Source organism: Schistocerca gregaria, chromosome 5 (genome assembly GCF_023897955.1).
Source record: "Schistocerca gregaria isolate iqSchGreg1 chromosome 5, iqSchGreg1.2, whole genome shotgun sequence".
Classification (NCBI taxonomy): Eukaryota; Metazoa; Arthropoda; class Insecta; order Orthoptera; family Acrididae; genus Schistocerca; species Schistocerca gregaria.
In genome coordinates this window covers 273,747,807-273,771,748 of record NC_064924.1, presented here as the reverse complement: position 1 = coordinate 273,771,748, position 23,942 = coordinate 273,747,807, and the positions used below count along the sequence as shown (strand labels likewise).

The window sequence follows — 23,942 nt, the reverse complement described above, 5'->3', positions numbered from 1 at the left end:
GGAACACTGTGCTTTATTAACCAAGTATTCACAAAAATTCTATGAAAAATGAATAACTATTAAATTAGCAAAGTAACATTTAGGTTGCAAAGATGAAGTGTCTGGAACACCTAGTGTGAACAAATTGTATAAAACCAGGCTTGGACTGAATAAAAGCTATTAAGGATTATCCAAAACCACATAATGTAAAACAGTTACTTCAATTTTTGGGACTAACAGGATCCTATTATAGATATGTACACGGACAAGAAATGAATGATCTATGTTTACTTACATTACTCAAACAGAGACCTGCACTACAAACAAGAGGGAATTATTAGCTGTCATTTGAAGTACACAAAAATGTGGAACACTTACTTGGCATTCACACTTAGTAGTACACACTGATCATCAAAGCGCTTAACTTCTTAATGGAAAGCAGATGGGTATTGTTTCTTCAACAGTTAACCATAAACATAAAACGTATAAAGGGTTTTACAAATAAAGTTCCAGATGCCTCGTCAAGGTTACCTCTGGGTATGAAAGATACAGAAAGAACTAAAGCACCTGGAGTAACCTTTTTAATTAATTTCTTAAGTTTAAGCTATACAAAGAACGGAGTAAAAAACTTAGGCCAGATAAGACAAGGATTAGGGGAGGATGACTATTTTAAAAGTAAACTTCAACACTGTGAATCAGAATCAGAATCATCATCATTAGAAAAACACCTATGGGCACTTGTGAATAAAATGTTATTCTGGAGAACAAATGCACATATGCAATATCGGAAGCTATCCAATCAGATGCAGTTACTATGGTTCACACTTAAGGGCTATGGTCACTTTGGTACTTGTATATGTGGAAAACATGAAAAATATTTATTGGAGATGCCAACATTGTCAAAAAGCTGGAGGAGGATAACAGTGGCATTAATTACACAATTTATCCTATTTTACTGAAGAGTTCACATGACTTAAAAATGGCATCTGATTTTTACAGCCCTTCAGAGATGGTTGGGGGAGGTGTAACATATTTACATTATTTTACAATGTTGGTCATCACACTATATTCGACTAAGAATACTAACACAGGTACAGTGATTAACTGTACCCATAATTACTTTGTGAATGTTGGGAAAATGAAGAGACTTAACTGACAATGGTACACAATTTAATAGTAAAAATTTTAAGGAGTTATTAAGCTTGGTACGATGTACATACTATATCAAAGCATAGCCCAAAACCGAACCCATATGACTGTATTATGAAGGAAATTTGAAGGTTGTACAGACCTGTTGCCCTACCAAACATACCACCTGGGCACAAATGATACCGGTATTTCACGTTATATGTAAAGAGTTACCACATCTGTCTACAGGTTTATACCCAGTGGAAGTAATGAAGCATTAAATTTATTGGTAAGTCCTTGCTTAAATTATTTAAATGACTAAACAACAATACAATACGAAGAGATAGGAAGAGAAAATTTAGGAGATGTAGTAAGGAATCATTCACAGCAAACAGCTGAAAACTATTAGCAAAATATAATGAGAAGAGGAGTTTGTGGCAAAACTTGACAAGAAGAAGGGACCAGTTGGTGGGACATGTTCTCAGACATCAAGGGATCACAAATTTAGCATTGGAGGGCAGTGTGGAGGGTAAAAATCGTAGAGGGAGACCAAGAGATGAATACACTAAGCAGATTCTGAAGGGTGTAGGTTGCATTGAGTACTGGGAGATGATGAAGCTTGCACAGGATAGAGCAGCATGGAGAGCTGCATCAAACCAGTCTCAGGACTGAAGACCACACAACACCACAACAACAACAACAACAACAACAATGAGAATGCTGACATTTAATACAGATGACTAAGTATTAGTGGCTCTCTGAGCACTATGGGACTTAACATCTATGGTTATCAGTCACCTTGAACTTAGAACTACTTAAACCTAACTAACCTAAAGACATCACACAACACTCAAGTCATCATGAGGCAGAGAAAATCCCTGACCCCACTGGGAATCGAATGGTCAAGAAAAAGCACTATACAGCATAGATATGCTGAAGATTTATAAACCACTACTTTGTTAAAAGTAAAGTACAGTAAAGTAAAGACAGCAAAGTCAGATGTTATTTCTGTTATGCAATATTATAAACAAAACATAAAAAGAAATGAACTGTTAATAGTCATCTGTTAAATGCATGTAAGATATAATATCATTGATGTCAAGCTACATCATTAAAAAATCAGAGAGATAGTTAATATAATGATTAGTTGCTATATCTTTAGACAAAACTTACCACATGAATCAAATAAATTGAAGACTAATTAGAAGAAAGATGTTTTTTGGAAGAAAATTTATGCATATGGTGGAAAGACATGGACATTAGACCCAACTTGAGACAGGAACGATTTACACTTTACAAATTATGGTTTACTTTTTGTGTTGGATCACTCACCCCAGGTACACAATGGGGGTTTGTTGTAGTCAAGTTTCGCAGTCTGTATGGTGAAGCCGAAGCAAGTTGTTCTGTTGGGCATGTTAACACTCTTCATCTTCAGGCATTTCGATGAAGAATGAAGAACTTAAGCAGGTGGGGTCTTTCCTTTTTTTGGGGTGGGGTGGGGTGTGTGTGCAGATTCAGTATCTTGACTTCTGTCATACTTTCTTTTTCAATTTCAACAAATCCATTTTGTTCCTTTTCTTTTTTCTCCTTTAGGAGGTCTGGTTTTACTTTTTTCTTTCCATAAGGAATGGCCCCACTGTGGAACCTTTGTCATGTATGTTTACTTTGATCCTGTTTTCACAATATTGCTCTACTCTTGTGTGACATAAGATGTTGAAAACTACAGCAAGTAATTTAAGTGAAAATAGATTTAGGCATATCAATGCTTTTCAGGAGAACATGTAGGCGTAAAGCAGAATACGCATGGATGCTGACATGCCAAACACACAACACTGTATAACAGTTATGAGTACCTGGATTTTTTTTTGAATAAAAGTAGGTAACTAGAGTAAATGGATTGTAACATGTGAAACTACTAAGAGTGTAGATTGATATCTGAAGGAATCTCTTCTAACTGATATAGAGGAGGAAAAACAGGGGAAAAGATAACAAGGTGCTCTACTAGTGCTGTAAAATAAAAAGGTAAGGAAACGCGTGTTAAGAGAATGTACAAATAAAAAAAGCAGGCAGAAAGATCCATGAAAAGAGGCTGATCTAGGCCGTGGGTCAGGTACATTTGGGAAAAAAATGACCTGTACCATACATCAGTAGGGAATTTGTATGAGGCACTTTCACATGATTAAAAGTAAGGTTGCACATTGTCTACCCACAGAAGGGGGATCAGCAATTATGCAATGTAACCTTTTAAAGGATTGGAGTGACAACTGGTTGCCCAGCTAGTTAGGCTAGACAATTTCCCTAATTACAGGGCATGGGGACCTTTTACATCTGCATGTACATTAATGCAGAAATATTTAAAATTTGGATGTGCACTTGGAACTAAAGGAGGTACACTCAATTTAGGATTCCTCTGAAATAGGAAATAGTAATGAAAGTATGTATAAGAGAATATAAAACAAAGTCTTAAGAATCAGTTAACGAAAATCGATCTCTTAAATGAGGTAAAGTACTAAGAGAGCAAATTTTACCTATCTACTGAGAGAAGATAAGCAATTTCAAAGAAACAAGTGTAAACACATTGCACAAGTAAAACAGCAATGACATGGTGCAAAGCTTAAATATGCCATGACACTTATAATGATCAAACAATGGAAAATCCAGGATGGAATAACAACCATATTACCACACAGCAGATACTTGTTTGAAGATCTTTTTGTTTTGTCCATCTGTGGCTCAGCATTTCTGCTTTATAGTGAGCTACCCTTTTCATAATACTGTCATCATAATGAACAATGTATATTATAGTCTTAGGATACTACATCTTTTCGTTTTTCTGAAGTGCACAATTTTAAACTTATGAACATTTACAGCAAGTTGCCAATATTTTTACCACTTTGAAATCTTTTCAAGATCTGACTGAATATTTATGCAGTTTCTTTCAGACAGTACTTCATTACAGAAAACTGCATCATCTGCATCTGGGAATTTTAAACTAAACACTGGACATTTTTATAGAATTTCAAGTATAAGATGCACCTGAATTTTGGAGACAAATTTTCAAAGAAAGAAATGTGTCAGTCTGTAAAATATGATATATAGAGACACTACTAGTTAGAGCTGATGCTGATACACGAGTATAGTGATACTTCTGTTCTGTATCCTTGCCATTTGCCACAAAACTCAACGCTCAACAAGCATGCTTGTACATGTAACACTGGAGGAGGGGTTTCTTTGTCAGGCATAACTCAATGACACCGATAAGCAGCTGAGAGTCATCTTTACCAAGTTAAACGTGATCAAACCTCTTTCAAGAACCACGTTGAGTTCTACCCTGGAAGCCGAGCAGTATGATCGTAAGATGCGAATGAATACATGGTATACATTTACTCACATTAATAAAAGGTGCTAAATTCTGAACATTTACAACTGATACTTATTAGTGGTGATGGCTTTGCACTGCTCCCTTGGAGTCTCTGAACATGAACATGTGCAGACATTTGACAATGGGAAAGGATATTCCAGAACCAGCGAGGACAGACAGATTTCCTATTACAACTGTAATTTTGACCCTTGCGACCCCTACCCACATCTTCAGACGAAAATTACCTGTAGGTCTGTCAAACTATCAAAAATATACACTGTGCTGACCCAGATGGTTAATTTGTTCAGTAAATTCATTTTCATATTATTAATATAAAATTTCAAAAAATTTCAAACAATGGAAAGACCCAGATGGAATAGCAACAATATTATGAAAAGGATAAATTGGTACTCCTCATGTAGAGGAGATGTTGGGTCGCAGATAGGCACAATGAAAAGACTAGTCTTTTAATTGTACCTGTCTACAATTCAATAGAAAATTCTAGTAAAAAAAAATAAAAAATAAAAACAAACTCGCACAAAGTAATGCCATTTCCTAACTGGACATAGAACATACCATATGTAAGGAGTTGGAATAGATCAGCTTGCAGTTTAAAACCCTGGGGGTACCATAAACTATTTACTTCCAAAACAAAATATTACGTGAAGTATAGACCACTATTCAGCATATAGAGGAGATGAGTCACAGACAGGAACAACAAAAAGACTGCTGTACATGTGAGCTGTCCACTAACACACACACACACACACACACACACACACACACACACACACAGTGGTCATCTGTGTGCGAGTTGAGCTTGTGTGAATGTGTGTTTTCTCTGTTAGAAGGAACCCTTTAGGCTGAAAGCTCAGATGCAAATCCGTCTTTTTGGTGTTCCTGTCTGCGTATCAATGTCTCCTTGTTATGGTGAGTAGTAATCTGTCCTTTTCATAATACTGTTACATTGGTCTGGCTTTTCATTGTTTGATTTCACTTCCACATGAGTTGAACTGAATATATTAAAGAACACAATGAGAATGGTAAAAACTGAAAATTTCTAAATTGTTTCATGTTGTGATACTAACGCAGATTCCAATCAGACAATGAGCTATCATCATCCATCGCATCGTCATCGTCACCAGCACCTTCATCTTCCCCATTCTCATCAGAGTGTTTCACAGTGTGTGTTCGTGACTTGTGAAACCTTGGTCTAATATCTTCCTCTCGATCTGGTACAGCTTCATCTTCCTCTACATCACCTTTCAGCAAAATGATGTCAATATCCGAATACTTCATTCCACGAACAAGAACTGGCACAAGCCTTGTCAAGTGTGGGGACAGTGCTTCCTTACATACTGGCTGCTCTGCAAGGGACAGCCAGAATTCACATGCTTCAAGAGCCACACCTTCATCTGGGTCCTGGGTCCGCAACAGCATGTACTGCAACATATCATCATCATCATCATCATCATCATCATCATCATGACAATGTATGTAAATGAATGGAAACAACTGGAAAAATACATCACCATCAATTTTAATTTATCTTCAACTTAGCATAGTGGAAGACTCCACTGTTTTCCTTAACCTTTGCTGTACTTTTATTCTCTTCAAAGGCTAGGAATGCCATAACAAAAACATTCAGTCTTGTGCAAATAACAAAAATCTGTCCAGAACATGACAAACATAATAAACAGGGCAGAAAGAACAAGTCGCTTTGTTCCAAAATGTCCTTTATCCAATCAGCATAAATTTCGGTAATTAGTAAAAAATGTATTTAACAATTTCTGTTGTATAAGCTTGAAATTTTTCTGGGTGTTTCTTAGTTATCTGTTTCTGTTACTAAAAAACATCTTAAAAATAACATACTTCAAAATTTTGTCATAAATAAAAAACCTCTTGGATAAAGGACGTTTTGGAGCCAAAATATGGAGAAGAGACATTTTGAAAATAAAAACTTTAGATAAGAGACAGTTTGAAAAAGGAAATAGGGGAAAAAGTTTAAACAGTGTTTTATCAGTAAATGCATATAATTTAATTTTTATGGAAACAATATCTGTAGGTATTTTTAAAACCTAAATAATTTCTGGTAAAGTTACGGAAACAGAAACATACATTTACCAGAAAATTATTAAAAAATAACATTACATTAAACCTACACAATTGCAGAAAACAATTTCAAAAGTTTCATAAGGGTAGTCATTTACTTATTTAAATCTGAATTTGTCCTATTAACTGCTGTGAAGCAATTAGAAGCCTTTTTTATCATCCATGTGTCCACTGGCATTTTCATCATCAGATTGTTCTTCAGGTCTATTCTGTACTGGATTGTAGCTCTCCCTCCCTCTCTCTCTCTCTCTCTCTCTCTCTCTCCCTCTCTTTTTTTTTTAATTAGAAGGCCAGGCCTTCATTTTGAGCCCAGTTTTCCCCCAAAGTGAAAAGTTGTTGACATCTTTCACTTTCAGCTCTTTTACCATTACTCGAGGTAGTACTAATGATAGTTTAAAGTTTTGAACTTTAAATCCAGGTTTGAGTACTTTTTATGCCTTTCTGAGATTGGTATTATGTCAATGTTCACCTGCAACAAGTACTTCACAGGTTAGCACATTGTTTAGTGTTTTAATAAATATTTTAGCAGTTGAAAATTTGAAGTGCCAATTTAAGGGATTCTTTTGGCAATTTTCGCGTACCTTCTTCCAGTCAAAAATATTACAGCTCTTAGTCATACTGAAAACAGTTCCACAGTCCTTAGAGATTTCAATGTATTTCTCAGGTTTAATAATAGTGTCAATTTTGAATTTCCTTCTCAATTCTGTCAAATACGCAATCAGGTGGCATATACAAATTATCTGATACAGGGAATAGTAGAACAATGTCTTTAATATTTGGCAGTGCTTCATTTACCAACCAGTATTGAAGCATAATCATCATTAAACCGTTCCAGTTTTGTCCTCCACAACCATCTGCAAAGAGCCTTCCAAGCAACTATTTTTTAGCCTATGAAAAATTGCCAATTCAATTTCATTCAAACCTTTTTTGATGTCCGATTCTGTCCAGTGATATACAAAAACATGGTTTTTTGTTTGCTTATGTTCAGATGTACTTTGGCAGATAGTGAAGTTAAATAAATAGAACTGTCAACTATAGTAAGCTGCCTGGTCAGGGATTTGGAGAAAATACAAATTCTTTTGGCAGTCAACAGATAGGGTGACTTCATTTTCAGTTTTCTGCATATTAAAGAATGCTTCTGCCCTCTTTATTGTGGAGACTGAAATCAATTTCAACCAATTTGTCCCCGCTGTCTAATTTCAACTGAAACTGGATGCATTTGGAGCATTTGTTCACAGCAGGAGGGCCAAAGCTCAAGTTATAATCTTTGTCAAATATTTCATAAAAAATATAGATGTGGAACTTTAAGAGCACTTTCTACTCTTGAACTGTATGCCTTGTGAAACTAACGTATTGAAGTTATAATTCTGGTGTTTCTGCAATAATGTTTTTCAAGTGGGCAGAGGCTCTCTATTAATGAATTAACAGAATGCCTTTTAGCCTCAAACAGCTTAGACTTATGGTCTCCTTCTCTATTCTCTACAGCTAGATTTATGGAGTGGAAATGTCTCTTACAAACTCGTTGAGCTCTTTTATAACTAACAGCAAGTACGCCACAAAAGGATAACCGAACCAAAGAAATGTTTCCAGATTTGGTATGTGGGATTAGAGAGTAAATCCCATTTTCAGCGATTTGTTTCTGTTCATCTTCATTAGTTCTCCGTTTAGGTGTTTCACTCATAGTTATCCTAATCAATTTTATTCTTCGAAGAATAAAAGCCTCCATGAAACTTACGAACATCTTGCACTGTATGCTGATTACACTTAAAAACTTCGTCAGAGTGAAGGCACTGTGATAGCCTTGGCAAAGTCTTTGATGTGTAGAGCTTCCACTTTTTCCATTTATTTAGATCCTTTATACGTTTCCTTCATTTGTTCTTCTGGCATGGAGTTATCTTTGTTCCCTCCATAACCTATTGTTCAGTAGTTTGAAGTTGTAGTTCCTCCATTGGTTAACCACAAAGTTTATCAACTTTTAGACGTATAACACTGCCTGTATAGTACACTTTTAAAACAAGAAGCTCACTTTAAATGTAGAATAATACTGAAAAACAGCCTAATTTCAGTTACTGGTAAGAATTTTGACAATAGAAACTAGCAAAAACGCCATGGTGAACACACAAAACAAGCACCAACTTCACAAAAAACAAAACCTATCGTCAACAGTAAACAAAACTTAGCTTCAGCTGACCGTCAGTTCTACCACAACAAATTTCACTGGAAAAATACCCTACATGATAATTTTAAATTACCTATTCCTTAAAATGGTTGGTAGTTGCACTGTGTGTAAAAGTCACTTCGGGGAGAGTGGGGGAGACCACATTGCTTAGAAAAAGGCAAAGGGTATAGGTCGTTTTGTTACAAAAATTTGCAGTAGACGAGTCGGGCATGTTGGACTGGGTAAGGGACATTCTGAAACTAAATAGGCGTATTTCAGGATTTTATTACTAAATTTTAATGGTTTAAAGGACATTTTGAACGAAAACTGTAGTTTAATATGATGCAAAATAAATTTGATGAATGCTATGGCAACAATAACTCAATTTCCACAAAAATTGGATAAAGGACATTTTGGAAATAAGTGACTTAATTGTTCAGTTTCCTGATAATCTCCATATAGGCAAACTTTGCAATTGTGAAGCTGAAGTAGAAGAAGAAGAAGAAATAATAGCCTTGTGAAATATATCAATAAAAGGCTGATTGAAAATGAATGGCACTAAATTTCAATTATTTCTTTTTAAGAATGGCAACTTCAGAACACATTGTTTCATTTACATCAATACTTTGTGACAATATATTATTTTAAATCCTTGGTGATAAGTACTATGTCTTCACCGACCTGAAGTCGGCACACACGACACCAACAAATGCATGACAATTTTTGTCGACTACCCAGTTAATTCATGATCATTTAAAATTTAATGATAATTAAAATTGTATTAGTATATTTACTGACAACTATTTCAAGAGAAAGATAAACGAGAAGCACAGCCTCCCTCTCCACACAAATTTTCTTCTGTCAACAACACACATTAAAAGAATTTCTGAATGAGAACTGCTCCAATTCAGTATATGATCTCTCTCTCTCTCTGTCTCTCTCTGTGATATATATATATATATATATATATATATATATATCCTTATGAAATGTATGTTGTATTCGTAATTAATTATTAATATAATGTATTCATCCTAGAACCATTTCTATTACCGAGAGACCTCTATTTTACATTTTTGGGCAGTCTGCACATAAAAAATGCAAAATTGAGGAAAATACAGAATTGTGGAAAAACATTAAACCATGTTCATATTTTATTGGCAAAAATACATGTAATCGGCACATACAATTAAAGATAGCAATGCTCTCCAATACTATTTATAAAATCTCAGTGAAGGAAATTAAATGTACAGTACAATGTTTACACAATAATTTGTAGTAATGAATTTCATCAGTTCTTAATAATCATAGATGTGCAACAGCAAGTAAAAACTCATCAAAAAAATTGAAACTGGTATCTGGGTACAAGATAATCAAGCTTTTTTATATGCTATGACTACAGTATGTAAAAAGTGTTTTTGAGATGATCCTTCATGCTCACACAGTAAAAAGCAAAAATTGATGAACGTGTTGAATTAAACAAAAAACACCCCAGCAGCAAAGTGATTAAACCGTAAGCATAAATACAGATATATACCTAATGACACCCATTGTCACCATTGCTATTACTGTTAAATGCTTTTCCTATGAGCTGCCATTACCATTGTTAAAGTGTTATTTTAAATTTGATGAAACAGAAACATGAAAAAATTAGTTTACTTCCTAAGTGATGTTACACACTTATTAGAAGTTGGCTCACTGTATTTTTGTACAGTGTGTAAAATGTAAATTTGAAAGCAAGCTCAGGGGCTACAGTTTCACTTCATGTTCTCTATCACTGCCACCAATCTTTACGATCTACAGTGTGTGGTGCAAAATATATACATGAGTAGTGTATGTAGTTATTGCAACTGTATGGTGTCAGATTTGAACACTAAAGTCTTTAAAATGTGCTATCGCAAAACCCTTGTTCTATTTCCATGTGGCATCTCTGTCACAGCACATCATTTGCACGAAAAGTATATTTTCTGCACTTCATAAAATGCTTTAATCCTTACCAGCACTCCTGTCACTGAAGGACCACTCCCCCTCTCCTCACACACAGTAAGTGAGCTCATTTTCTGTGTGCTGGTGTGGTGACTTGACAAGTTGCTAGCCAATAAGAGTTCACTAGCCAGAAATGGGTGACAATTCCTCGATTCTCAATGTTTGAATTTATTAAGTTGACAACTGATATTGTTGCTGAATACAGTACACTGGAAATACATGAAAAATGAAGAGACTGTGATATAAGTACCAAAAGACAAGGTGGTGGCTCGGCCTCTTTGTCACACATTGGCACGGTCCAGAAAACTACATGGACTGTTGAACTGGCAGCAGTTTTATCATAATTGCACAGGGAAGCTAAATGTTGCAAGTTGCCTTACCTCCCCTCTCCACAATGCCCAAAAAATTTCCCTTAATTCTGTCATTACCCATGGTGGGAACCATCTGTCTTTTGAGCCACTTATAACTTGTTCATTAGATGTTAATAGGAAGAAAACGGGATGAAGTCAAGTGAGACGTCGAGTAAGAACTTAGAATTGAGGCAAACCTTACTAGGAACAAATGTAAAATTGGGGAATTTTTAGCATTGATCTTATTGGTTTTTCACAGGGGCTACAAATTAAAACCGAAATTACACTGTATATTGGAGAGAAAATCTTATATAATACAATAGCATTGAAATTTCATAACAATCTCTAATGAATGACATTAGAACATTGTAGACAGCAAAAGCTGAATAACTGACCATAAGTTGGAACAATGACATATGGGAAAGAAAGAAAGTGGTCGAGTTCCATAAAACTGTGTCGAGAGTGGGTTGTATTACTTCAACAAGCTGTACAAGCACTAGGAAAATGATTGCGGCCAATTTTTTACTCCGTAACCTACACTTCAGTTACAGATTTTTTAGTCCAGCCATTTTGTGAGTGAATGATTTTTTGTTGCAACAACACATACAAACTAATTCACAGCATGCAGTTCAGTACATAATGGTCTGTATACTTTAAAACAAGTAATGAAAAACTCACCTCAATAATGTTGTGCATGTTTGGTATAAGCCTATCCATACGAACTTCCAGCAACATCACCAAGGCTCGACAAACATTTTTGCGTACTTCAGGATCGTCGTCCGATGCTAAGTGGAACAGATTCTGTAAAACCAAAACTCATAATAAAAATACATTACTAGGAAGTGGCCAGAGAAACAATGCTATAGTTCTGCAATTGTTCTACAGAAGAATTAACTATTTCTCTAAGCTTGTAACAATGGCATAATTTTAACACTTCTGTAGTTTCTGAACAACATCCGTACAATACTGAAAGGATGGACAAACTGAACCACCACTATGATCTCACATCATTCATTTGCAGGCTATTATGAGAAAATAAACAGGTTCTAGAGAACATTTAACAGAAACAAAAAAAATTACTTGACTGTAAATACTAGACTAAATATACAAAGCTCCTTATCAGAAGTCTAGATCTCTCCATTACTTACCTCCAGGAAGGAATCTATGTGAATCATCAGGGCCTGAGTTCGGTTGATGATGAACTGATTAACACAAGCGATAGCATGTGATCTGTAATTCAGGTAAAAATGAGACAAGAAAATTAAAATAACTATAACACCTGTAATATGCAATAAAATTAATTCATTAGCATTTTAATACACTGGGAAAATGATATGTAATACTTTGAATGTGAAGAGTCATATAATGACAATTTACCCCAAAAATATTTAACATTTTCTGGTAATAATATGAAAGGGATAGATTGCTACTCAACCCGAAGATGACACATTGAGTTGCCGACAGGCACAATGGGAAGACTGTTACACTTCGGGCTTTCAGCCAAAGCCTTCTTTAGAAAGGCAAAGAAAGAAGCACCCCCCCCCCCCCCCTCCCTCCGTCCCAACACACACACACACACACACACACACACACACACACACACACAGCCATGCGCACGCAAGAACCAATCCTGAGTGGAGAAGTGAAGGGCGGAGGGATAGCAGAGCACGTGTGTGTGTGTGTGTGTGTGTGTGTGTGTGTGTGTGTGTGTGTGTGTGTGTGTGTGTGGGGGGGGGGGGGGGTGAGGAGTTGGCACTACCTTGTGCAGCATCCACAAAGTAGGTGGCAGAACTAGGCTGCTAACTATAGCATCAGGAGGCTGAACTGGTGGGAGAGGTGAGAGCAGTACAGGAGAGGAGTACAGAAGGAGAGAACACTGGTGGGTGCGTAGGCAGAGAGTGGTGCACAATGGCAGTGCTGCTTCTCCTCGACACAATACAGTCGCATTCTGTCCAGAGATAGCAGTGGTGTGCCTGCTTGTGTTAATGTTTATGTTTTTCTTTTCCTTACTGAAGACGACTTGGACTGAAAGCTGAATGTGCTACAGTCTTTAGTTGTGCCTATCTGCAATTCAACATATCATCTATCCAGTGAGTAGAAATCTAATATTGCTGATATTCCAACCTGGACTTTCCATTGATACTACTACGACACTTATGCATTTGCAGTCATGAGGGTAATGTTTCCTGCATTTTAAATGTTTGTAAGGTGTATAATGTGATGTTGATACTCTAAAATTAGCTGTTTGAGAAACATTTAATATAAGTGAAACTGCAAGAATTAAACAAAAGCTCAGTCTTCATAGTTTTCCATGACCGGTACCTATCATACGGCACTCCACATTTTACAGGCTTTTTCTCATGACTTTTTGAGATCAATCAATAAGACTGTTATTTTGCTTTCTTCACTTTTCCTAAATAAGTACAAAGAGGAGCATCCAAATATAATTTTTGACTTACATGTTCATTTCAAAAAACATCTTCCTTAAACTGGCTTTTAAGACTACTTTTCATTCACACTATAAACAGATCCACCGATTAAAAATGTTGGTATATTAAGCTAGTGGCAAATATATGCTAATCACTGTAACCAAGGAATATAAGGAATATTTTCTACCCCCAAAAAGCCACTGCTAAGCTGATTGAAGTCAGTTTGATCAAACAGTACATGCACATACTGCTGTTTCATACGACCCTATGCATGATCAAAAAATTGTCACACTTTACTTTGTTAGCCCAACATTTGACAGTGTACGGCGCTGTTTCAAATGTTTGTTAAGCATAGATTGTGTTTGTAGGGTGTGAGAAATTTTGATTGACAGAAAGTTTGACAACTTGGCAGACAATACTCTTGTTGATGTTTCACCACATATGTTTAGTGAAAATAGTTATCAAAATTTATCTCCCTTTATCAGGAGTTTCCACAACTATAGAAACTACAATTGTTGTTGTTGTTGTTGTTGGGATGTTTAAGGGGGACTAAACAGCTAAGGTCATCAGTCCCCCATTCCAAAAAAAAAACCGGCGAAACAAAATTTACGGAATAGGTAAAACCCCAAAGGGGGAGGAGACGCCCCTCCCCCCAGTCACTGAAAGAACACCAATGTGGCAGCGAACACTAGAGACAAGAAAAGTACAGACGAACACTGGACAGAAAGAAACGGAAGAAAATAAGAGGGTCGGAGACTGGTTGACTGACCATGGGAACAAAAATTGGGAAAGAGTCAACCACCTGAATACACACATTAAAATCTGCGACCAATGGGACACTCGAGGACAAGATACACAGAAAGGGAAAGGGACAGGTCCCCCCTAAATGGAACCATAAAAAGGACTACCACGGATAAAATTTAAAACGTCGTCAGCCATGGAGGCATCGTCGCATAAAACCAAAGGCAACGTGTCCGGGAGATTAAAAGTCTGCCGGAGGGTGCGCAGGCGGGGACACTCCAACAAAATATGGGCGACCGTCAACCGGGACCCACACTGACACAGGGGGGGATCCTCCTGACGCAAAAGATGTCCGTGCGTCAGGTAGGTATGGCCGACGCGGAGCCGACACAGGATGACAGAGTCCCTGCGAGAAGCCCACAGGGAGGACTGCCACACATCGGTCGTCTCCTTAACAGCCCGCAGTTTATTCTGAGAAGTCAGGCTACGCCACTCGTCACGCCACATCTGAAGCACCTTACGGCGCAACGCCAGCTGCAAATCACGAGCCGGGAGGCCGATCGCCAAAGTGGGGGCGTCGACCGCCCCTTTGGCCAGCCTGTCGACACTTTCATTCCCCGGGATGCCAACGTGACCTGGCGTCCAAACAAAGACCACCGAACGACCAGAGCGGGTAATGGCAAAAACAGACTCCTGAATAAAGGATACCAGAGGAGAAGAGGTATAGCAGCGGTCGATAGCCTGGAGGCTGCTCAGGGAGTCACTGCAGATGACGATGGACGTACCTGAGCAGGAACGCATATGCTCAAGAGCGCGCAATATGGCCACCAGCTCTGCAGTAAAAATACTGCAGCCAGCCGGCAAGGAGCGCTGTTCAACATGGGCAGCGTGAGCAAAAGCGTAGGCAGGACGACCATCCACCAGGGAACCATCAGTGTAGACAGGCTCACAGCCTGAAAATGAGGCGACGAGCGCAAGAAAACGGTGACGGAGGGCCACATGCGGAACCAAGTCCTTGGGTTCCCGTGCCAAGTCCAGGCGGACGGACGGACGGGTCATACACCAGGGAGGCGTGGGTGCACAGGCCCGGAAGGGCGGCAGAAGAGGGAATGACCCCAGTTCAGACAGCAGGGACTGGACGCGGACAGCAATGGAAAGCCCAGACCTAGGTCGCCGGTCGGGCAGAGGGAGAACCCTGGCAGGGAAAAGCAGGCGATGATTGGGATGGCCCGGTGAGCAATGCACGTGGACAGCATAGTCGGCGAGCAGTCGGTGGCGGCGAATCCGCAGCGGGGGAACCCCGGCCTCCACCAGCAGACTATCCACGGGGCTCGTACGGAAAGCGCCAGTTGCAAGCCGAACCCCGCAGTGGTGTATGGGGTCCAACAACGTCAACACTGAGGGCGATGCAGACCCATAGGCCAGGCTCCCATAATCAAGCCTGGACTGCACAAGGGCTCTGTACAATCGCAACAGCGTGCTGCGATCTGCACCCCAAGACGCATGGCTCAGGCAGCGGAGGGCGTTGAGGTGCTGCCAGCACTTTTGCTTCAGCTGAGTAATATGAGGAACCCACGTGAGCCGGGCATCAAAGACGAGTCCTAAGAAGCGGCTAGTGTCCACCACTTCAAGTAGTTGACCGTCGAGGTAAAGTTCCGGATGAGGGTGGACCGTCCGACGCCTGCAGAAGTGCATAACTCGAGTCTTGGCCGCAGAGAACTGAAATCCATAAGTCAGAGCCCATGATGCCGCCTTGCGAACGGCTGCTTGCAGCCTGCGTTTGGCGACTCCCGTAGTCGTTGAGCTAAATGAGATGCAGAAGTCGTCGGCATACAAAGAAGGAGACACCGACGACCCCACGGCTGCAGCCAGACCATTAATGGCCACTAGAAATAAGGAAACGCTTAACACCGAGCCCTGCGGGACCCCATTTTCCTGTATATAAGATGAACTAGAGGCGGCACCGACTTGCACCCGGAAAGAGCGGCGCAATAAAAAGTTTTGAAGAAAAGCTGGGAGCTGACCACGAAGACCCCACTCGCGCAACGTAGCAAGGATGTGATCCCTCCATGTTGTGTCATATACCTTCCGCAGATCAAAAAATACAGCAACGAGATGCTGACGGCGGGAAAAGGCCGTACGGATAGCAGATTCCAGCCGCACCAAACTGTCCGCAGCAGACCGGCCCTGACGGAAGCCACCCTGGGATGGAGCGAGGAGACCGCGCGACTCAAGGACCCAACACAAACGCCGCCCCACCATACGTTCGAGCAATTTGCACAAAACATTGGTTAGTGTAATGGGACGATTGCCGTCCACCGCCAGAGGGTCCGCACCGGGCTTCAAGATGGGAACGATAACACCCTCTCGCCATTGCGATGGGAACACGCCCTCGCTCCAAATGCGGTTAAAGATGGTAAGGATGTGTCTCTGGCAGTCCCTGGAGAGATGCTTCAGCATCTGCGCATGGATGCAGTCTGGTCCTGGCACTGTATCAGGGCAATTGGCGAGGGCAGCGAGGAATTCCCTCTCGCTGAAAGGAGCATTGTATTTTTCAGAACGACGTGTGTGGAACGATAACGGCGTTCGCTCGGCGCGCTCCTTTAGAGAGCGAAAGGCAGGAGGGTAAGTTGCAGTCGCAGAGCTCGTAGCAAAGTGCGTGGCAAGGTGGTCAGCAATGGTGGCAGCGTCTGTGCAGACAGCGCCGTCCAGGGAGATTCCAGGGACACCCATAGGGGTCTGGTATCCATAAATCCGCCGGATGTGGGACCACACGAGCGACGGGGAGACACGGGAGCCCAAGGATGAAATGTACCTCTCCCAGCATTCCTGCTTACGCCGTGCAATAAGACGACGGGCCAAGGCACGGAGCTTCTTAAAGGCGATGAGGGTCTCCAGAGACGGGTGCCGCTTATGACGCTGGAGAGCCCGCATACGGTCGCGAATAGCCTCAGCAATCTCTGGCGACCACCAGGGGACAGACTTCCTCCGAGGGAGTCCAGAAGAGCGAGGGATGGCAGTCTCGGCCGCAGAAATAATTGATGAGGTCAAGACACAGACCACCTCGTCAATGTCACCCTGTGGGAGAGAAGCAATGGTGGCAGCGGAAGTAAAAGCCGGCCAGTCAACCCTGTTGAGAGCCCAGCGGGGCAGGCGCCCAGAAGAATGACACTGGGGCAGTGACAAATAGATGGGAAAATGGTCACTACCACACAGATCAGGATGCACTCTCCAGTGAAGGGATGGGACAAGTCCGGGGCTGCAAAGAGAGAGATCGATGGCCGAGAACGAGCCATGGGCCACACTGAAATGCGTGGGAGCACCGGTGTTCAAGAGGCTAAGGTCGAGCTGAGCCAACACATGCTCCACAGCGCGACCGCGGTCATCGGAGACAGTCCCACTCCATAGAGGGTTGTGGGCATTGAAATCGCCCAGAAGCAGCAATGGCGGCGGGAGTTGAGCCAGCAGCGCAGCCAAGACATGTCGGGGGAGTTGCCCATACGGAGGAACGTAAACAGAGCAAACAGTAATAGCCGGTGAGAGCTCAATCCTGACAGCGACTGCCTCTAAAGGCGTCAGAAGGGGTACTGGTGAGCTACAGACAGAGTGGTGAACAAAGAGGCAAACTCCACCTGAAGCTCGTTGACAGTCAGCGCGGTTCTTATAGTATCCCCGATAACCGCGAAGGGCAGGGGTCCGCATTGCTGGAAACCAAGTTTCCTGAAGAGCAATGCACAGAACAGGGGAAACACTCAGAAGCATCCGGAGCTCAGGCAGGTGGCGGAAATAACCGCCGCAATTCCACTGGAGAATGGAAGCAGGAAGGGACTGGGAGGGCGTGAAGGCGACTAAGAGGCAGACGGCGCCGCAGAGTCAACGGCCACCACTGAGCGAGAGTCAGCTGTGTCCATAGGAGAGGTCCCCGAGGGTTCCGTGAGGGCGAGATCCGCGGCAGAGGCGAGGATCTCCACCGCATCCCCAGAGCCAGAGCTATTGACAGCAGGCGGTACTGAAACTGCCGGAACGTCCTTCTTCTTGGACACGTTCCGGTCCTTCTTCTCGCGTCTGTCCTTTGGCTTAGAGGGCTGGGAGAGTTTCTCTGAAGGAGCGTCGGAGGCTGACGACGACGCAGAAGCCCTACGACCAGCAGGTGGATGAACCTTCAGCCACTGGCTGACATCCGGCGGGGTAGCAGAAGAAACGGAAGAAGGGAGGGCCCTGAGGGACCCCTTCCGCGAGAGAGGAGCCGGCAGAGACGATGCCGGCGGAGACGACGCCGGCAGAGAAGGGGGAGGAGGAGGGATCGAGCCCCTGGTTTTGGAGCAGATGTCACTCCTGAAGCATGTGCGGGGGGAGTGACAGAAGGGGGTTTGCCCCCAACTGCTAAGGGGGCAACAGAGGAAGGCTTGCCCCCAGACACGAGGGAGGCAGACAGAGATGGACGGCCCCGAGGGCCAACTGAAGGCGGCACAGAGGAGGCGACAACTGCCGCCCGCGAGGGCGACGATAACGTAGCTGCAGCATAAGAAGTTTGAAGAGGGACAGGATGCAACCTTTCAAATTTCAGTTTTGCCTCGCGATAAGTAAGCCGGTCCAGGGTCTTAAATTCCATAATCTTCCGCTCCTTATGAAGAACGGGGCAGTCCGGCGAGCATGGAGAGTGGCGTTCCCCACAGTTGACACAGACAGGCGGAGGCGCACATGGAGAATCGGGATGAGAGGGGCGTCCGCAATCTCGACATGTGGCGCTGGATGAGCAACGGGAGGACATATGCCCAAACTTCCAGCACTGGAAGCACCGCATCGGGGGAGGGACGTATGGCTTGACGTCACAACGGTAAACCATTACCTTGACCTTCTCAGGCAATACAGCACCCTCGAAGGCCAAGATAAAGGCACCGGTGGCCACCCTGTTGGTCTTGGGTCCTCTGTGCATACGACGGACAAAATGCACACCACGTCGTTCCAAGTCAGCTCTCAGCTCGTCATCGGACTGTAACAAGAGGTCGCGAAGGTAAATAATCCCCTGGACCATATTTAAGCTACTGTGGGGAGTGACAGTAACAGGGACATCTCCCAGCTTATCACACAAGAGAAACGCCCGTGACTGGGCTGGGGAGGACGTCTTGAGGAGGATGGACCCATTCCTCATTTTAGACAAACCCGCCACTTCCCCAAACTTATCCTCCAGGTGTTCCACAAAAAACATAGGCTTTGTCGAAAGAAAGGAGTCACCATCAGTCCTGCTGCAGACAAGGTATTGTGGTACATAAGGCTCCTGCTTGGCACTAGATCTGCGTCCCTCCCATGGCGCAGCCAACGAGGGGAACGACTGAGGATCATATTGTGCAGCATCGAATTCAATTTTGCCTCGCTTACAGACGCTGGTGGCAGTGCGACCACCAGCTTGGTGAGATTTATTGCGCTTCATTGCGCCACATCTGCCCAGATGCCACCTACTCCGAACGAGGGCTCTCCCCAAGGGCGCCACCCAGCCAAAGCAACGGGTACCTGGCCGATATCCCATTGCCCGGAGTCCCCGTGCCCCAGACAAGATGGGCACATACTCCTTGGCATGCATGGGGAGGAAACAGCTCTGGCATCTGTAGTGCGATCCCTGCGTGGTCAGGGGGCTACCACCAAGAGGGTACATGACGACCCCACCACAACGGACTGGCTACCATGCTGGATTTTAGGTGTTGAAAGGGTCCACAGTTGCCGTGGGCGCTAAGAAGGGGATTGCGCACAAGACGAGGAGGCAACCCAGAAGACATGGGGTGTAAATCCCTCCACACGACAATAGATAGCATGCAAGATGGAGGTGCACGATGGACCAATAGAAAAACACCACGTAAGGCGTCCTTCCCCGAATGGCACGCACTAACAACGGAAATTTTGAAAATGGCAGGTCAAACCCAAGTGGGGACCATCACATAAGGCCGAAACTTTGAAGACTCCTTTTAGTCGCCTGTTACGACAGGCAGGAATACCGCAGGCCTACTCGTACCCCCAAACCCGCAGGGGGGAAACTACAATTATATTAAAAAAAAAAAAAAACACCCTTGGCAATTACCAAAATGGTAAAGATGACATCTTTCCTGGTCATATCGTATGCAGAAAGAGGTTATGAACAAAATTAATATTCTACACAAACATGCAAATGAGATTGCAATGAAATACATAAAAAATAACAACAATAATAATAATAAAGTTCTTCCGTTCTTCTACAGATGATGTCAGTTACCTATTCCCGGCCTATGGCAATTTAATAAACTGCAATTAGAGGACCAATTACAAGAGAATACATTTTCACTTGCTTGTAATTATTTTCAACATGAGGCTGAAGTAATTCTGAACAAGTTATTAAAAGTTCCACTGTCCATCACACAACACTGATACAATCATCAGGTTCTAAGTGTAACACTTCCATTTAACAGGTTTTCAAGAGTACATTTTACTCTCATTTCAAACAATTTCTTCTTCTCCTCCTTTAAACAAAGAGCCAGAGCTAATGCGAAAAATGTTTTATCTGCATTTGTGGCCATTCTCACTATTGTCAAAATACTCATAGACACAAACAGCATCTACTTCCGAATGAGGTTAAACTGACAAACTTCACTTGTACGTGTACAAGCTTGTCTGGCTGTGGATTTGACAGACAAGTACACATTTCACATATGACAAACAAATTTGATCATCTCTACGACACACCCATGTGTCAAACTAACCCATGCTCATTCATGCCATCCTTCTCAATTACATTTGACAGTTAACCCTATTTCGTACGGGGCCCCACACACTAACAGTATACTAGCATGGGCTGCATTAGTGATCTGTAAGCAATCTTTGTAGATTGACTATGTTTTCTCAATATTCTGCCAATAAACTTAAGTCTACAATCAGCCTTACTCATGACAGCCTATTTGATTATTCCATTTCATATACTACAAAGTGATACACCCAGGTATTTGTAGTTTTTCTTTCTTTCTTCAAAACACAGGGGGTAAGTACAGAGAGGATTGAGTTCCACAGGGCCAATATGGTAGCTGTGAAGGCCCTGAAGGAACTCCGGAAAGTGGTGGCTAATTTGACTCTGGTGAAGCTGTGACAGACCGTGCTAGCCAACAGTGGATCAACAATCAGCTTTCAAAAAAGGAACTAGCCTCGGAAAGGACGTACATAAAAGATGACCCAGCAATGCAAATGGACTCTGAACACTGGAACGCTGACAGGAAAGGTAAGGGGACGCTGGACATGAGGGAAAGGAGAAAGCTATAGATTTTAGGCCCGGGAGAGAGAAAATGGAAAGGAGGAGGCAACAGGGAATTGAGGAAAGGTTATAGATAGTACTGGAGTGGAAATGAAGAAGTAAGACAAAACGGAATGGGAGTTGTGAGAGATGCTCTACAAGAAGAGGTACAGATGATATAGTTCCAACATTAGTTGTATACTACAAAGAATACTGTAGTATTTTAAGGAAAGTCATAGAAATATCCGTAAGTATTCATATCTTGGCAGAAATAAATAATGTGGATAATATGACGAAAACTATGTATAAGTAATATCCTCAAACAGGAGACAAGGCAGCCAGTCAGCGTACAAGATTCCTTAACAAACTAAATGACAATGTTGTGACTTATAACACACATGTTACAACAAATACAAAACTTCAAGTGATATATATATATATATATATATATATATATATATATATATATATATATATATATATATATATATTAGTTATAAAAATACTACAAAACAAAGCTCTTGAGGGGTTGATGGATTTTCAAACAGAATTCTGAAAAGTTGTTCCTCGGCAATATACACAATGCATAAATGGCACAAGGAATTTTTCCACACAGGTTTATATATGTAATTGAATCTACCTTTTTTTGGAAGGCCACCATTTCAATGTTCTTCCCATCTCAGTTGTCCAACGCTGTGCTAGTTTGCTATTGGTTGGCAAATAACGTCCATACTTTTAAATGGGCATTGGTCACTGACATACACCATTTTGAAATTAACAGCTGGCTGTGGAAAACAGCTGAAGAGCGAACAGCAATTTTTTGTTATTTTGTGGAGGAAGTCTGATTGCTTCTGGTTCACTTACAGTCTTATTACCTGAAAAATGAGTTGTGACAGAAGCACTGCAGGTGATACTGAAGATGTACCAGTAAGTAGAAAAAGAAAGTGGAAGAAATTTTAGTTAAAAAAGAAAGAAAATAGAAGCAACTCTATTGAAGGGTGAAGCCTGTACTGATCACACAGGGAAACCAATTGAAACTAAAAAAAGTGAATTCTCTTATGGGTAATAAAATCTTTCATTTAGCACATTTCTATTACATTCCTTCGAATTGTCACCAAAAATTAACACCAAATGAATACCCTAATATATTCTGTTTGGTTATCACGAACGTAACCTCCGACATCACGAGTAACAAAACTAAAAACAGCTATGTTTATACCCTTTTCATAATTCTGAAATTAATTTTGTTGTTGTTGATGGATTGAGATATAAGAAGAAAGCGTGGAAGAAATTGGAGACACATTATTACAAACTTTTACAATATTCCTAATAAGAATGAGCAAGACCTATTTCTTCAAGAATTAGCAGATTCTCAAGGAGTTAAGCAGAGAAGACAAGCAACAACGATAACCCTGTGGTGACGAATTCATTTAGTTTTTGGTATCATGCTGGTTGTTGCATCACTTGAAGGTTTTTGACTTTAATGAGAAAAGAGCAAGAAGAATAAGACAGCTTAAGCTCTCTGGGAAAACACCAGACGACAGGAGGGGTAGGAGAATTACACATGACCTTTAATCTTCTATTTATGAGGCTATACACTAACATATTCAGTCTTCCCCCTTATGAGAAAGTAATTCACTGGTAAAAAGGTATGTTATCTTAATGCAGACTTAAATGTGAAAATGAGTGGAAGTTGTTCTCACAGGAGTACCCGAAGAGTACAGTAACTTACAGTTTTTATTGGAACTACTACTTTGGCTACATTTTTTATTGGAACTACTACTTTGGCGACAATTTCAATTATTGATTTGGACAGTCACAGGTGGATTCCTGCTGCACTTGTGAAGAGCTGAAATTAAGACTTAGATCTCAATATCTCTATGATGTAGCAAAAATGAAAGGATGAATGTGTTGTCCTTATTTGATTACATGCAAAACATCGGTCGAACAAAAGTGCCGGTCCACAGACTATTTTATTTGTCTAAACTTACAGTGAATGCTTTTTGCAGTCTTGATATACAAAGAGGATCTACTTCACCTTAAGTTTATCATGAAGGAAATGATAAAGGGTCCTAATGAAATATGTTCCTTTCTATTTTACTATCTAAAGGCTGCATCCAAAAGTACCAGAAAGCTTAGGTTGTCCCGTGATAACTGTGCTGAACAGAACAAGAATTAATCTTGGTGCAGATTCTTACTATCATTTAAAGATTCTGGCAGTTTCCAAAAATTACAACAGTATTATTCTATGCAAGGGCACAGCTTTGGCAGTATCTTAAAATGGCTTTAAGGGTATGACAGAATTTTCACTATCCATCAAATTATAGAAGATTATTCAAAGTACTGACAAAATATGCAAGTTCTTAGTAACAGAAATCAAAACATCTCAAATTTTAAACTTCAAGAACAGGCGGAAGAAACACTACAAGAAAACCATATTCTCTCAGAA

The 23,942-nt window shown here is 41.1% G+C and overlaps 1 protein-coding gene across 1 annotated transcript in view; it reads right to left on the bottom strand.

The window, feature by feature from the left end:
* LOC126271946 (transportin-1) overlaps positions 1-23,942 on the bottom strand; it is a 128,203-nt gene that overhangs the window by 58,422 nt on the left and 45,839 nt on the right. The window contains exons 6-8 of the mRNA XM_049974374.1: positions 12,223-12,304; positions 11,753-11,875; positions 5,557-5,911 (exon numbers count right to left, since the gene is read on the bottom strand). Coding sequence (XP_049830331.1) covers positions 5,557-5,911; positions 11,753-11,875; positions 12,223-12,304 — 560 coding nt within the window. The remainder of the gene's footprint in view (positions 1-5,556; positions 5,912-11,752; positions 11,876-12,222; positions 12,305-23,942) is intronic.